The sequence below is a fragment of the Mizuhopecten yessoensis genome, unplaced genomic scaffold (genome assembly GCF_002113885.1).
Source record: "Mizuhopecten yessoensis strain PY_sf001 unplaced genomic scaffold, ASM211388v2 scaffold10131, whole genome shotgun sequence".
NCBI lineage: Eukaryota > Metazoa > Mollusca > Bivalvia > Pectinida > Pectinidae > Mizuhopecten > Mizuhopecten yessoensis.
In genome coordinates, this window is record NW_018408394.1 from 318,487 (window position 1) to 335,061 (window position 16,575).

General features: G+C 37.1%; 2 protein-coding genes across 2 annotated transcripts; both read right to left on the minus strand.

The window, feature by feature from the left end:
• Nucleotides 1-174: 174 nt before the first annotated feature.
• Nucleotides 175-2,678, minus strand: LOC110459586. The gene is made up of 3 exons (XM_021511915.1): nt 2,631-2,678; nt 1,352-1,951; nt 175-1,026 (listed from the first exon to the last, which is right to left on the minus strand). The coding sequence occupies exons 1-3, from the start codon at nt 2,676-2,678 to the stop codon at nt 175-177; spliced, it is 1,500 nt and encodes a 499-aa protein (XP_021367590.1).
• On the minus strand, nt 2,138-12,884 carry LOC110459590 (GTP-binding protein 2-like). The gene is made up of 12 exons (XM_021511920.1): nt 12,667-12,884; nt 11,883-11,909; nt 7,964-8,148; nt 7,365-7,479; nt 6,853-7,050; nt 6,490-6,664; nt 5,851-6,067; nt 5,389-5,524; nt 5,056-5,114; nt 4,624-4,795; nt 4,154-4,318; nt 2,138-3,473 (listed from the first exon to the last, which is right to left on the minus strand). Exons 1-12 carry the CDS (start codon nt 12,730-12,732, stop codon nt 3,309-3,311), a joined length of 1,680 nt encoding a protein of 559 aa, XP_021367595.1. The 5' UTR covers nt 12,733-12,884; the 3' UTR covers nt 2,138-3,308.
• Between the last annotated feature and the right edge of the window lie 3,691 nt (nt 12,885-16,575).

Below are 16,575 nucleotides of genomic sequence, written 5' to 3' on the forward strand. Positions count from 1 at the left end.
TTTGGATGTCAACAACAGATCAGCTGTACCTCGTCTACAGTAAAACATTGTACCTCGTCTACAGCTTTGTCGACAATAAAACATCGTACCTCGTCTACAGTAAAACATTGTACCTCGTCTACTGTAAAACAGTGTACCTCGTCTACAGTAAAACATTGTACCTCATCTACAGCTTTATCTACAGAAAAAACATTGTACCACGTCTACAGTTTTATGGACAGTAAAACATTGTACCTCCTCTACAGCTTTACCGACAGTAAAACATTGTACCTCGTCTACAGCTTTACCGACAGTAAAACATTGAACCTCGTCTACAGCTTTATCGACAGTAAAACATTGTCCCTCGTCTACAGCTTTATCGACAGTAAAACATTGCACCTCGTCTACAGCTTTATCGACAGTAAAACATTGCACCTCGTCTACAGCTTTATCCACAGTAAAACATTGCACCTCGTCTACAGCTTTATCGACAGTAAAACATTGCACCTCGTCTACAGCTTTATCGACAGTAAAACATTGTATCTCGTCTACAGCTTTATCGACAGTAAAACATTGCACCTCGTCTACAGCTTTATCGACAGTAAAACATTGCACCTCGTCTACAGCTTTATCCACAGTAAAACATTGCACCTCGTCTACAGCTTTATCGACAGTAAAACATTGCACCTCGTCTACAGCTTTATCCACAGTAAAACATTGCACCTCGTCTACAGCTTTATCCACAGTAAAACATTGCACCTCGTCTACAGCTTTATCGACAGTAAAACATTGCACCTCGTCTACAGCTTTATCGACAGTAAAACATTGTATCTCGTCTACAGCTTTATCGACAGTAAAACATTGTCCCTCGTCTACAGCTTTATCGACAGTAAAACATTGTATCTCGTCTACAGTTTTATCGACAGTAAAACATTGTACCTCGTCTACAGCTTTGTCGACAGTAAAACATTGTACCTCGTCTACAGCTTTATCGACAGTAAAACATTGCACCTCGTCTACAGCTTTATCGACAGTAAAACATTGTACCTCGTCTACAGCTTTGTCGACTATAAAACATTGTACCTCATCTACAGCTTTGTCGACAATAAAACATTGTACCTCGTTGACAGTAAAACATTGTACCTCGTCTACAGTAAAACAGTGTACCTCGTCTACAGTAAAACATTGTACCTCATCTACAGCTTTATCGACAGAAAAAACATTGTACCACGTCTACAGTTTTATGGACAGTAAAACATTGTACCTCGTCTACAGCTTTACCGACAGTAAAACATTGTACCTCGTCTACAGCTTTATCGACAGTAAAACATTGTATCTCGTCTACAGTTTTATCGACAGTAAAACATTGTACCTCGTCTACAGCTTTATCGACAGTAAAATATTGCTCCTCGTCTACAGCTTTATCGACAGTAAAACATTGTACCTCGTCTACAGCTTTATCCACAGTAAAACATTGCTCCTCGTCTACAGCTTTATCGACAGTAAAACATTGTACCTCGTTTACAGCTTTATCGACAGTAAAACATTGTATCTCGTCTACAGTTTTATCGACAGTAAAACATTGTACCTCGTCTACAGCTTTACCGACAGTAAAACATTGTACCTCGTCTACAGCTTTACCGACAGTAAAACATTGTACCTCGTCTACAGCTTTGTCGACTATAAAACATTGTACCTCATCTACAGCTTTGTCGACAATAAAACATTGTACCTCGTCTACAGTAAAACAGTGTACCTCGTCGACAGCTTTGTCGACAATAAAACATTGTACCTCATCTACAGCTTTGTCGACAATAAAACATTGTACCTCATCTACAGTAAAACAGTGTACCTCGTCTACAGCTTTGTCGACAATAAAACATTGTACCTCATCTACAGTAAAACAGTGTACCTCGTCTACAGCTTTGTCGACAATAAAACATTGTACCTCGTCTACAGTAAAACATTGTACCTAACAAACATACAATTCATATATAGAAGGCAACCATTTCATGACAGATTTCAATGTTTATACATTAAAACTGTTAGAGCCTTTGAGTTGGCTTTTAAGTTAAACTTGAGTTTTAAAGTGCATGGCGCTGAGGATTCACACCTTTCACTCGATAAATAACAACGAATCAGCTTCAAGGCAGCGAAAGTTTTAAAAACAGCTACGACATATCAGCAGAACTTGTATGTACAAATCACAGCCACAACGCTTCAGGACACTACATATACAGGCTATTTACACATGTTCTCAATGATCTATATACTATTGCACATTACGTATCAACACTATCCAAACTGACATCAGATCCTGCAATCAAATACTGCACACAAAAAAGTACAGTGTATCTTAATAATCAAACAAATTAAAAATTTCTTTTAAATTCACACTTTAAAAAGTCGTATTCAGGTGCCTTACATTTCGTTCTGAAAAAAGTCTCATTATTTCTTAACACCTGGTAAAAATAATATAATTTGCATGCATAAATGATTTGGTGAGGACTGACAGGTATTCATCGTAACAATAAGATTATTGGACGTAATAAAAGCACTGGTATCAGATCTTAACTACACATTACAACATTGTTTCTAAGTTAAGAAATGAGACATTGTAACACTGGGGTTGGACCTCCAGCCAACAATACCTTGATGGCTGAAAGCTTGCTCCAAAAACTCTCAACAAACAGGAACATTTGGCTACTAAATGTTCTATAACTCCAAATGAAATATATAATTCACGGTGGAAGCAAACAATAAAAAGAGTTAATCTTAAACAACATGTCAACAACAACAACAACAACAACAATAAACATTAACATTAACAATAAATCTGTGTGATTACACAAAAGGAATGGTTTGAACTGTGTAAAACAAACTTTTATTACAGACTTGTGTTTATAATTTCTATGCAAACTACATAAAAATAGTTCCACTGTTCATGAACTCAAAATATTTTTTTAAATTGTAGAATCATCTCTCTTTAAAATGAACGTTCTCAAAAACAAAATCACTCAACAGTGTTATTACTGGATATATGATACTCAAAAATTATCCCTCAATTTACTGAGAAATACTTATGAACAGCACATTATCATAAGTGGTGACATACAGATCACTGGTAAAAATAATGTACAGGTCACTTACACTTCATTAAAATACTGGAAAATTATACTAGAAAAACACACTTGTTAATACACTCCATTTGATGATATAGGTAGTATTTGGTCGGCTGCCGCCATTCCAATATATATCCAAACAGACTAGATCCAATAAATAAAGTAAAATCATTTCAAAAAGACACAATTTAAAACTTTGTTCCTGGTTTAACGCATGGCCTCCTCATTTCGCCATGGTATAGTCTTGACTATCTCCCCCATGCCCTTGGTGGTGCCCTGGCGGAAAAGAAGACGGGACCCTACTCTCATGTACTCGAGCTGTTTCAACAACCTAAACTTAACACGGGCCTTCTCATTGGTTTTGATGGATTCCTGGAAACAAAACATGTCATGGTTACCATTAAAAGCCAACAATAGATGTTATCTTTACAACTGAAAAACTTCAATCACATGTTAAAGTTATCCAAAAATGAACATTTCCTGTTTCATTACTGAACGTGGGGAACAAGACACTAACATTTTATAAAGTAAGACAAGTACAAGGCTTCAAAGGATATGATATTGATAACCATAATTTCCCCCAAAACAACACAAGGCCCCGAGTTGTAATACATTTATTATTAATGTTGCAGTGATGTGACAAAAACAGATAGTACATATAATCCAAATATGGGTTTTGATGGTGGTTTCCTTGACAAAATGATGTTGGTAATAAAGTCAAGTTTACCCCCTCCCCAAGGAGAAATGGGCGACCAAGGGATAGTGAAATTGACCTCCTTCCTAGGGAGAAATAGGTGACCCAGTAGAAGTGAAATTTACCCCCTCCCCAGGGAAAAATGAGTGACCCAGAGGTAGTAAAATTTGACCCCTCTTCAGGGAGAAATGGGTGACCCAGAGGTAGTGACATTCACACTTTAGATAGCACCTTGGCACTTCCGATCCATTTTGAACCCATTCCTTAGACCCATGGAGCTTAAGCTTTATAATGACCTTAAGGTGATCAGAATTTCCTCATGATCTATCAGGCGTGCTATAGAAACAGAGGTACCTACCTTTCCTTCAATCTCTATGATCTTACAGGTCTGGCATACACTTCCGACGTGTATGGTGGCCTCAAACCCGGTCGTGATTTGTTTGGAGTGGTACAGGAGGTATATGTCTGCGTCAAATTCCTCACATGCACTGATGATCATCTCTGGACTCACCAGCACCATACCCTACAAACAATGGTCAATCATTAACAAAGGTTATAATTTTGGGACCCTTTAACCTATTCTGCTTCACACCTAGCAGGTACCATTATTTCAAAATCAATTACCAGGTAATTCTTTCATAATCATAAATGTCACATATTTAAGGTGAAACAGCTACTTTGGAAATGTTTGCTTTGCATATATATTTAAATCAATGACAAATTACAGGAAGTCATATGAAAATTGAACTTAGTCATCACCATTTATTTTAACCATTTCTACTACATGTACAAGAAATGCCGGTGTTCCCTGGCTGGGTGGATGTGTACCTTGCGTAATTGCTCCCTCTCCACATTAGCTAGGGCTACTGTGGCTGTCTGCCCAGCTTGAATGAAGCGACATGGCATGCGGTTTCTGTGTACTGTTTTGACGACAGCCTTGCGGAACTCTCCCCCCTCTACAGGCCCCAGCTGTAGACAGTCTCCCTCTTTGATAGACCCCCTACAAAAACAGGTATTTGATCACAGTTAAGCAGATACCATACTATTTATATTATCCTAAATTCTATGAAAGCATCCTAAAGCTTGAATTTAAAGTTTGACTTATAATCTATAATATGATACTTTGACTTCTATTCATGGACAGAAGAAAGCTGACAAACTTTAAATACAACAGACACCTAGCTTAACTTGCTAAAACATTAGAGCTGATCTGTCTTGGTGACAGATTGTCTTACTAGTAAATGTTTTTGATTCTCTTACCTGTGAATGGTGCCTCCCACAACACTCCCCACTCCTGGCACCGAAAACAGAGTGTCAATCTGAAAAATACCGATTTACATCCTTCAATCATAAAGGTGGTAAAAACATAATTCCACGCTACAACCAAGTGGCTTCCTTTTTCAATTCACTCTTTCCTGCTGCATTACAAACCATTTTTTTTAAAAGGCATTTAACATTTTTTAACAGAATTTCTTTGAAAGATTATTTCATATTTTGAGAACACTTCCTATGACAAACAATTTTAATTAGACCTGATGCTGGATTCCTTTCCGGACGCTATAAATACATGAACCATAATGTAAAGAACATTACCTGGAATTCTGTAAGGTCTTGAGTTAGTTTTTCTCGTTCCTTGACATTTTTCACAGAGGGAAGAACATTCAAGAATGTTGTTAGCAGATCTAAGCTCTTCCCCGTTACACTTGATATGGTGAAAATTGGAGTTATTCTGAAAAACAGTAAAATGCAAAAAACACTTTATTATGCACTCCTTTAGAATGTATATAATGTATATTTGATTTTAACAAACCTACTGTTATTCATGTTATGGCAGAAGTGCCAGGTTTATATAGACAAACATTAAACACACCCACTCCCATAGTACAACAATGATTGGGGCATTACTTAGTATCATTATATAGACAAACCTTAAACACATTACATCCACTCCTATAGTACAACAATGATTGGGGCATTACTTAGTATCAAATCTGTTAGGTAATGTAGCAGTTGTGATATTCATCATGTACACATAAAGTAAGTGCGTCGCGTTACCTGTCTGTGTCAAAGTTGGTGGCTGCAGTGATGGAGTCGTCCTCAGTCTTGATCCGCATTGGAACTCTCTTACATCCTGGGGACTTTAAGATCTTCTCGAGCTGAGATACGGTCCTCTCCATCAGATACTTACGACACATGTCTATCTTACTGACCACGACAAAGATAGGCACGTTTAGAGCCAGGGCTAACCCCAGGTGTTCCTTAGTGGTCCCCGCTATAGCCAAAACACACATTGTAGAATAATAACGCATAGAATAATGGAGGAAAGTCATATTTATACAACACATTTATAACAAAATCAACCAGTCTAACGAATTGGCTTAATTTTAATGTAGAAAACAAGACTTTAGTCTACTAATTCAATTAAGTTTGAAGAAACCAGTGTTGCTTCAACTTCCAAATAAATAGTACATAGTAATTAAAGTTAGGTAAAGTACAAATAAGACATAATGGTTGTACAGACTGCTACAATAATCCAACAGCATTCCCTCTTTTTTTGATGACAACAAGCACACCCCAAACAATATATGGACACATACATCAATTTTCAATGTCAGCAAAGACATTTCACAATTCCGTTTGACCTGCCTGGATATTGAGTGATTGGTCAATGGTCACAGACACAATGACACTTACCCATTCCTGTGTTAGCACTGACCACCAGCATGGCAAAGTCTGGGGCATGACCAGTCAGTCCAAATATAGTTGTCTTCAGATACTTGTGATGTCCAGCAAGGTCAATAAGAGTGATCAGCTTGGAAGAATTCTCACAAATTTCCTCTACAGTTCGAGATCCACTGTAGTTTACAATCTGTAAGATGAAACAGCTACAATGAACTGGTGTAATACCTCTATTACATACATATAAATACAGGTATACAGTTAAAATCTAAATGTTTACAACCAGGTAAAACTGCTGAAAAATCACTGGTTACCCTATACACAACACTTAATAGGCCAGAACGTTAAGCATAAATTTTGCTCTTAGAGTAGACTTACCTCCCCTTTGCTATTAAACCCGAGGATTTCATGGCTGATACTGGAGGTTCGCCCTGACTGAATTTCGTGTAGGTGCTGGAAAAGATTTAGTCTGGCACGACCCCTTCCATTGTCTAGCTCGCCCTGAGTAAGCACACCCAGCAGTGTACTCTTCCCAGCGTCTACATTCCCCAGTACTGCCAGTCGCAGATCAATGAACTGCAAGGCAAAGTAATTTAGTAATATAAAAATAAAAAACAAGCAAACTGTTAGAATAAACACAATTCACAGGTAAAACTCATCTTAAACCTCATATTGGTTTTAGCTTTTCAGAAAATCAACAACGTACTGTAAAATATTGTAATATACAAGGATTCAGAAAGTCAATAATAGTGGATAACACTCTGCAACTATACCAATCACAATGATACAACACTTCCGATTTCTGAACTTTTCACATTGTAGGAATACATATAATATAGCTGCAGCTTCTAAATTATTATACAGGTTGAGAAATATATGATTTGTGCTACCTGTTGGTCGTCTGGAACTTTTCTAACAAGGATTTCTAATGCCCGTTTGCGACATCCTGCACCTTCATCACTGTCTACCTGTCTCTCCCTCAGCACCGAGGTGGTGGCTCCTAACCTGTACATAGAGAGCAGGTAAATATCACAACACTGGTATGTTACATTACCAAGGTGATGGTCCTGAAAATGTACACAGAACAGGTAAATATTACAACACTGGTATGTTACATTACCAAGGTGATGGTCCTGAAAATGTACACGGAACAGGTAAATATCAAAATAGTGTTCGATTACACAACATCTAATTATATAAACTGTGGCCCTTAAAACTCAAGCATGTATAAAATGTTACATATACATTAAATGGTTATAACAAAAGGAAATGTTTGGACATATGTTAAGTCCAATCCACTTTCACAACAATGACAACTACTTTTCACTCAAATAGCATTTCTCCATGACTAGTTTTATTTGTGGGATTGTATTCTATAAGTTTCACAACTTCAAGTTATTTTTATATCATGTATATGAAAAGTATCAAATGAGGTCATTTAGAATCCTATATCTGCCACATGATGGCACTTTTGGCAGCGTTATTTTACCTTTCTGCCATTTTGTTGAGTGTCCTTACTGAAGCCTCAAGCTCCACATCTGTAAGTCCAACCAACATCCCATTGTCCTCCACACCTATTTCGTAGATAGCTTCCCCGTGTCCCTCCTCTAGTCTCCATTTCATCTGGGTTACCAGGTGTTCTAACCGAAAGTCTGATGGGTTGACTAGTTTTAGCTGTGAAATTATGACCCAATAAAATCTAGCTTACATCAATCACAAACTAGGAAATGAAAGTTACTGCAATTGGATTACCATTTTTCATCATTAAACTGACTTTTGTTTTTCAACCATTACCCATTCAACTTTGCAATGCTCATATTATGTTAATTAAGAACTCGAAACAATGAGCCATTCAGATATTGGAATAGCTTTAAAAGCCTTTTAAGCAAAATCCATGTTGGGAAAAAATTAAAACTGTATTTATAAAGGTTCCTATTAGCTTCCTGATGTTCAGCAGTACCAGAAGGGTTGATGGATGTGGGGTGTGTCAGTGGTTTTATTCTCATAAGTTTATCAACTTCCCACATGCTCATCATAAATGAAAATTTATATAACTATAACCAGTTTAATGTATCATGTTTAAATCAGTAAGTTTAACTACATCCGATGAACTGATATACCAGTAAGTTAATCTGTTATGTTCATATATAACATACTATTACTACATACACACTATGAGATAGGTAGGTCTGAGCATGTAAACACATACATATATATTAAATATACCACTCAAGTGAAATAATTCCAATGATACCTAAGCATTTCAGTTTAGGTCAGTTTTTACATTGGTGAATTGTGTGCATTTCAGTTACCCTAAATAAAATGCTTTACCATTATATATGTATATACCTTAGGTCCTATCTATTGTTTAGATACTACAATGTATATACAATAGGTGACCGTATTTAGCATAAAAGATATACTGGTACATGTATACAGGTGTATACCATTTCATTACCAGGGTATACACATTGCAATAAGGTCAACTAAATCAAGCATGAATTATTTATATGTAAAACTACACTTTGTTTAAAATGGATTTATTTTGAATGTTAGGTCAATCATAATACAAGAGGCCCAAGAGGGCCTGTATCGCTCACCTGAATATTTAAGCAGTCATAGCAAAATATTCTCATTAAATATTATATTGCACTAAAAATATTTCCCTCACAAACTTTGTTGGCTCCATCTGTTGAAACTACCAGCAAAATATTATTATAAGATTCTATGCTTTTTGATTCTTCTTCAGAAGTTGCTTGACATACTTTTCCCTGTGATCTTGTAAGTAGGTCAATGTCATTTTCCTTCTCAAATTGGTTAGCTCTATTCCAAAAAGCTACCAGCCAAATCTTATGAATCCATTCCTTTTAGTTCTCAAGAACAAATCCATTAAAATGTTGTTGACCTCTGTGACCTCTAAAGTAGGTTGAGGTCATTTTCATTTGCAAACTTTGGTGAGCTCTATCCCGGGAAGTCACCAGCCAAATATTATAATTTTATGCCTTTTAATTCTTCAGAAGAAGCTGTTTGAACTGTTTGACATATTTGAACGCTGTGACCTTGAAAGTAGGTCAAGGTCATTTTCATTCGCAAACTTTGTTTGGCTCTTTCCCAGGAAGCCACCTGCCAAATATTAAGATTTTATAACTACCAGTTCTTCAGAAGAAGTCGTTTAAAGTGTTTGACATATCTGCCTCATGTGACCTTAAAAGAAGGTCAAGGTCATTTTCATTCTCAAACTTTGTTCGGCTCTTTCCTAGGAAGCTACAAGCCAAATATAGAGATTATATACCTTTCAGTTCTTCAGAAGAAGTCGTTTGAAGTGTCTGACACATTTGACTCCTGTGACCTTGAAAGAAGGTCAAGGTCATTTTCATTCTCAAACTTTGTCGGGCTCTATCCAAGGAAGCCATCAATCAAAAATAAAGATTCTATACCTTTCAGTTCTTCAGAAGAAGTCATTTGAAGCTTTTGACATATATGACCCCTGTGACCTTGAAAGTAGGTCAAACTAGTTTTCATTCTCAAACTTTGTTGGGCTCTATCCCAGGAAGCCACCAGCCAAATATAAAGATTATATACCTTTCAGTTCTTCAGAAGAAGTCGTTTGAAGTGTTTGACACATTTGACCCCTGTGACCTTGAAAGAAGGTCAAGGTAATTTTCATTCTCAAACTTTGTTGGGCTCCATCCAAGGAAGCCATCAGCCAAATATGAAGATTCTATACCTTTTAATTCTTCAGAAGAAGTCGTTTGAAGTTTTTGACATATTTGACCCCTGTGACCTTGAAAGTAGGTCAAACTAATTTTCATTCTCAAACTTTGTTGGTCTCTATCCCAGGAAGCCACCAGCCAAATATAAAGATTCTATACCTTTCAGTTCTTCAGAAGAAGTCGTTTGAAGTGTTTGACACATTTGACCCCTGTGACCTTGAAAGTAGGTCAAGGTCATTTTCATTCTCAAACTTTGTTGGGCTCTATCCCAGGAAGCCATCAGCCAAATATGAAGATTCTATACCTTTTAGTTCTTTAGAAGAAGTCGTTTGAAGTTTTTGACATATTTGACCCCTGTGACCTTGAAAACAGGTCAAGGTCATTTTCGTTCTCAAACTTTGTAGGGCTCCTACCAACGAAGCTTTCAGCCAAATATCATGACTCTAGGCCTGTCCGTTCTTCAGAAGAAGTTGTTTAAAGGAAAAGTTGACGGACGAGGAAGGACGGACGGACGACGGACGCCGCGCCACGGCATAAGCTCACTTGGCACTTCGTGCCAGGTGAGCTAATAATGATATATATATATGGGGCAAAGAAGTAATTCCAACAGTGTATATATATACATATAAGCTCATGAAAATATAATGTGTTGAAAATAGAATTATGCCTGCTGTGTTTACCTTAATGTCCTAAGCTGGTATCATATGTAATAGATGTACCATAATTGTTTTTATTATATGCCATACTGAGTGATATATTGTCTCCAATATATTATATATTTTCCAGCATTTTTATTTTCTAATACTTTTCAAGCGCTGATCTATATTCCATCACCTTTCACGTTCTTTATGAACCATGGTTATTTTTGTAGGATATCCACCAAGTACCATTTTACAGCCATAACACACATACACAGTGTATTAATTGGACAGAAAGAGCAGTAATACCTTATTACTAACAGTGACCTTGATCTTATTTTTTTCTACATGTAGGAACATGCAAAAGATGTGCATTGATTAGGTTGCCTTACAAGCTGTAGGGAATTTCCCTTTATCTCAGCAGTAGAGCATCGGGCTAGAGAGCCAAGGGTCGCGGGTTCGAGCCCCAGCGACGGCACTATCTTTATCACTATTCCTCGTCCTATTACAAGCATATTCATCTGCCTAATGGTGTACATTTATCGCCATGTGGAATTTCAGTAATTTTTAAAAGACTTCTGGATTTTTATATTTTCTTCAAAATGTTAAGTCTGGGCAGACAGTGTGATGACTACCCTGTTTACCCTTACTCTAACCTCATCTTCTCTTTATCCAGCCTACAGTGTCTCCATTGAAAACTTTTAATTTCAAAGCCTTGTTTTAATTTTATTCATTTTAATTCAATTTATTGATATATGGTATATGGACTTTGAGTGTTGTGAAACACTATACCTATTATCAAAGTAATATATGAACAATATGTGTGTGATATTAGTAATTGATGTCTTAATTATGTATTGCATTTTATGTACCATGTATCTGTATGTGTATATGCGGTCATTATATGTTATTTTGTTATATACCCACCGACTCTAAATAAAATTTATCTTATCTTATCTTAATGTAATATATAGGTGTACAACATAAATAAAAGGTAACACAAAGTTGTTATTTTTTCTTTCTGTTGAGTACTATATACTGTAAATCATATACTCACTTTATATTCTATGTTTCCTTCCTCGACCTATTGAAAAGTAAATCAAAATAAAATCATTACAATAGATATTCAAATCACATACTGACATACTCCCTTTTATAATCATACAATTAAAAAAAATCAATCATATAGCTCTGTTTGATCAGTTTTTTATAAAATTATATGATCAGATAAGGCTGACTGATTCCCAATTGTGGCCAACGCATAAGCTTATATTACAAAGACTGCCATGAAAAAATAGGTGACCAAGTCCATCAAATAATCACACTTTATGATTTATTAGTATAAGAGGGTGCGATATCTAGTGGGTGCGATAATGTATCACATATATTCCAGAACCCGAGCACCTGTGCTTTGAACAAGATGATAATTAAAATCGAAACGGCCCAAATCGAAAGAACACGTATACACAATACACATGAAAGAATAAATAAGACTAATTATTAAAAAACAATTCAGTCAGCAAAAAAAAAGGCACCACACTCGTCGTGAACTCAAATAATTGTATTGTTTGGCTTAAATCAGATCTACGTTACGTATAGGCCTACCAGTAAATATTCTGGTTAGGTTTGTTTACAAACAATGATGACGCGATATTTTTGGAACAAGTTCAAATTTTGATCAAGAGAAAACAATTAATGTACATGAGTAAGTAGAAATGTAATACTGTGGGACCTTACATGTGAAAACGAAAAGAAAAGACTGAAATCGGAGGAAATAAAATGGAACATTGACATTGGAATGACACCGGCTGTCACAAATGTCAAAACAAAACAATTCTTACCTCAGGCGGTAGCGAGGCAGGTAGCTCTGTTGAGCTGGTGCCAAACAGGTCGACGAGATCGTCCATTTTTACCTATGTATTTCTATCATATATGAATCGTTGTGTCCAGTTGCATATCAACTTTTTCGTTTGCGTCTCTAGTTGTGCAATAAGAGTCGCGGAAACTTGGCATAAGCCTTCTGCAGTCAGCTGTTACCACTTTCCGGCGCCATATTGCATCACTTTATGGAAGGGAAGTAACTCTAATGTTTGTTACATACATCCCTATAAGGAGATGGACCGCGGGAATATGAACTTTTTCATTTTCCAGTTAAAGATTTAAAAACAGAACAAGTAAATAAAACCGCGACAAATTTATCTTATGGTTTAATTACAGGTACGGAATTAATCTATATTTTGTATCGAAGTTTGTGGTAGAATATATATAAGCAAGGAAGATAACCAATCTAGCTTGTTTTATACGAAGATAAGATTCACCTTTTTCTCCCTCTCAAGCGAACTTTTGGCTATTTTAATATCGCGTTAAATTGACACATCACGTCAGCGATATATATGTGACTATGATGAAAGTGCTGATTAAGATAAAAATAGTGTAATCAGATGCCAGTGATATCAACATTATCCGAGTCGTTTACTATAAATGCATATAATTATAATCCATAAACTTTATAGACCTACTATACGTGCGTATATATATAGATGATATAGTGCAGATATACTATTAATATCTATAACGGAACTGAGTTCAGTGGCGGATTCAGAGACCTATATGGGGGTTTCCAAATTTCCAGAGGGTGTCCATGTGGGGAAAAATTGTGGAAAATGGTGAAAATACATGATTTTTAAAGAAAAAAAAATCAGATGTGGGGGGGGGGGGAGGTCCTGAAGCAAAAAAAACCCTCTGGATCCGTCACTGCAATGCGTATGTAAGAATAGAGTTAATAGTTATTGCAAATTGATTTAAAATTACAATAACATCTCACTTACATCACGGACTTAGATCTAGGTACACAGATAGAACTGAGTACTAGTACTTACACCCAACGTCCACAGTACACAGGTAGACTTTGTATATATACCCTACGTCCATAGTACACAGGTAGACTTTGTATATATACCCTACGTACACAGTACACAGTTAGACTATGTATATACACCATACGTACACAGTACACAGGAAGACTTTGTATATACACCCTACGTCCACAGTGCACAGTTAGACTATGTATATACTCCCTACGTACACAGTACACAGCTAGACTATGTATATACACCCTACGTCCACACTACACAGGTAGACTATGTATATACACCCTACGTCCAGTACACAGTAAGAATATGTATATACACCCTACGTCCACAGTACACAGATAGACTATGTATATACACCATACGTCCACAGTACACAGGTAGACTATGTATATCCACCATACGTCCACAGTACACAGTTAGACTATGTATATACACCCTACGTCCACAGTACACAGTAAGAATATGTATATACACCCTACGTCCACAGTACACAGGTAGACTATGTATATACACCCTACGTCCACAGTACACAGGTAGACTATGTATATACACCCTACGTCCACAGTACACAGGTAGACTATGTATATACACCCTACGTCCACAGTACACAGGTAGACTATGTATATACACCCTACGTCCACAGTACACAGGTAGACTATGTATATACACCCTACGTCCACAGTACACAGGTAGACTATGTATATACACCCTACGTCCACAGTACACAGGTAGACTATGTATATACACCCTACGTCCACAGTACACAGGTAGACTATGTATATACACCCTACGTCCACAGTACACAGGTAGACTATGTATATACACCCTACGTCCACAGTACACAGGTAGACTATGTATATACACCCTACGTCCACAGTACACAGGTAGACTATGTATATACACCCTACGTCCACAGTACACAGGTAGACTATGTATATACACCCTACGTCCACAGTACACAGGTAGACTATGTATATACACCCTACGTCCACAGTACACAGGTAGACTATGTATATACACCCTACGTCCACAGTACACAGGTAGACTATGTATATACACCCTACGTCCACAGTACACAGGTAGACTATGTATATACACCCTACGTCCACAGTACACAGGTAGACTATGTATATACACCCTACGTCCACAGTACACAGGTAGACTATGTATATACACCCTACGTCCACAGTACACAGGTAGACTATGTATATACACCCTACGTCCACAGTACACAGGTAGACTATGTATATACACCCTACGTCCACAGTACACAGGTAGACTATGTATATACACCCTACGTCCACAGTACACAGGTAGACTATGTATATACACCCTACGTCCACAGTACACAGGTAGACTATGTATATACACCCTACGTCCACAGTACACAGGTAGACTATGTATATACACCCTACGTCCACAGTACACAGGTAGACTATGTATATACACCCTACGTCCACAGTACACAGGTAGACTATGTATATACACCCTACGTCCACAGTACACAGGTAGACTATGTATATATACCCTACGTCCACAGTACACAGTTAGACTATGTATATACACCCTACGTACACAGTACACAGGAAGACTTTGTATATACACCCTACGTCCACAGTACACAGCTAGACTATGTATATACACCCTACGTCCACAGTACACAGCTAGACTATGTATATACACCCTACGTCCACAGTACACAGCTAGACTATGTATATACACCCTACGTCCACAGTACACAGCTAGACTATGTATATACACCCTACGTCCACAGTACACAGCTAGACTATGTATATACACCCTACGTCCACAGTACACAGCTAGACTATGTATATACACCCTACGTCCACAGTACACAGCTAGACTATGTATATACACCATACGTCAACAGTACACAGCTAGACTATGTATATACACCCTACGTCCACAATACACAGGTAGACTATGTATATACACCCTACGTCCACAGTACACAGGTAGACTATGTATACACACCCTACGTCCACAGTACACAGTTAGACTATGTATATACACCCTACGTCCACAGTACACAGTTAGACTATGTATATACACCCTACGTCCACAGTACACAGGTAGATTATATAATTTGTTGATAGCCTTCCCATAGACTATACACAGCCTACATCAACAGTAAACAGGAAAGCTATATATGTACATAATGCCATGTATATATACAGCCTACCTCCACTTTACACAGGTATATTATGTATTATATATATACAGGCTATGTCCATGGTACACAGGAAGACTATGTTCTATGTATATACACCCTATGTCCATACTACACAGGTAGATTATGTATCATGTGTATACTGCCTGTGTCCAATGTACACATGTATATCCTATACTACAAATGTATATCATATACTACAAATGTACATCCTATACTACAAGTGTACATCCTATACTACAAATGTATATCCTATACTACAAATGTATATCATGTACTACAAATGTATATCCTATACTAAAAATGTATATATATATACAGCCTGTGTCCACTGTAATGATGTTTTTTGATAGGTTAACCTTCCCAAACCCCAACCCCTACCCCCTACCCCACCCCATCCTCGTTGTATCCTCATTATATGTATAGTAACTAGGGGTATTCACGACATATAAGCTAATGTACAGTGTGAAATATGTCTCAGCCTAGGACATTAGGACAATAGTGTCCATTTGTATTCGGTATATGAGTTATCCTCCGTATTACCTCCGACTTTTAAGATTTATACTGTCAGAAAAATACAAAGATTATTGAAGATAGATTGCATCAGGGTCACAAGCGATGTTGTAACACAAGCGGCGCTGTCAGGATTGACGTCGCAATAGTGTCACACATCCCCTACCACACTG

Bases quoted from the DNA above. Each gene is read 5' to 3' on its own strand.
- LOC110459590 (XM_021511920.1), bottom strand. From the start codon at position 12,732: ATGGACGATCTCGTCGACCTGTTTGGCACCAGCTCAACAGAGCTACCT. The intron at 11,910-12,666 runs GTAAGAATTGTT...ACTTTTCAATAG, and splicing joins CTGCCTCGCTACCGCCTGAG to GTCGAGGAAGGAAACATAGA. The intron at 7,480-7,963 runs GTAAAATAACGC...CTCTATGTACAG, and splicing joins CTCAACAAAATGGCAGAAAG to GTTAGGAGCCACCACCTCGG.
- LOC110459586 (XM_021511915.1), bottom strand. From the start codon at position 2,678: ATGTTCCTGTTTGTTGAGAGTTTTTGGAGCAAGCTTTCAGCCATCAAG. The intron at 1,952-2,630 runs GTATTGTTGGCT...TATGTTTGTTAG, and splicing joins GCAAGCTTTCAGCCATCAAG to GTACAATGTTTTACTGTAGA. The intron at 1,027-1,351 runs GTACAATGTTTT...GCTGTAGACGAG, and splicing joins TCGATAAAGCTGTAGACGAG to GTACAATGTTTTACTGTCGA.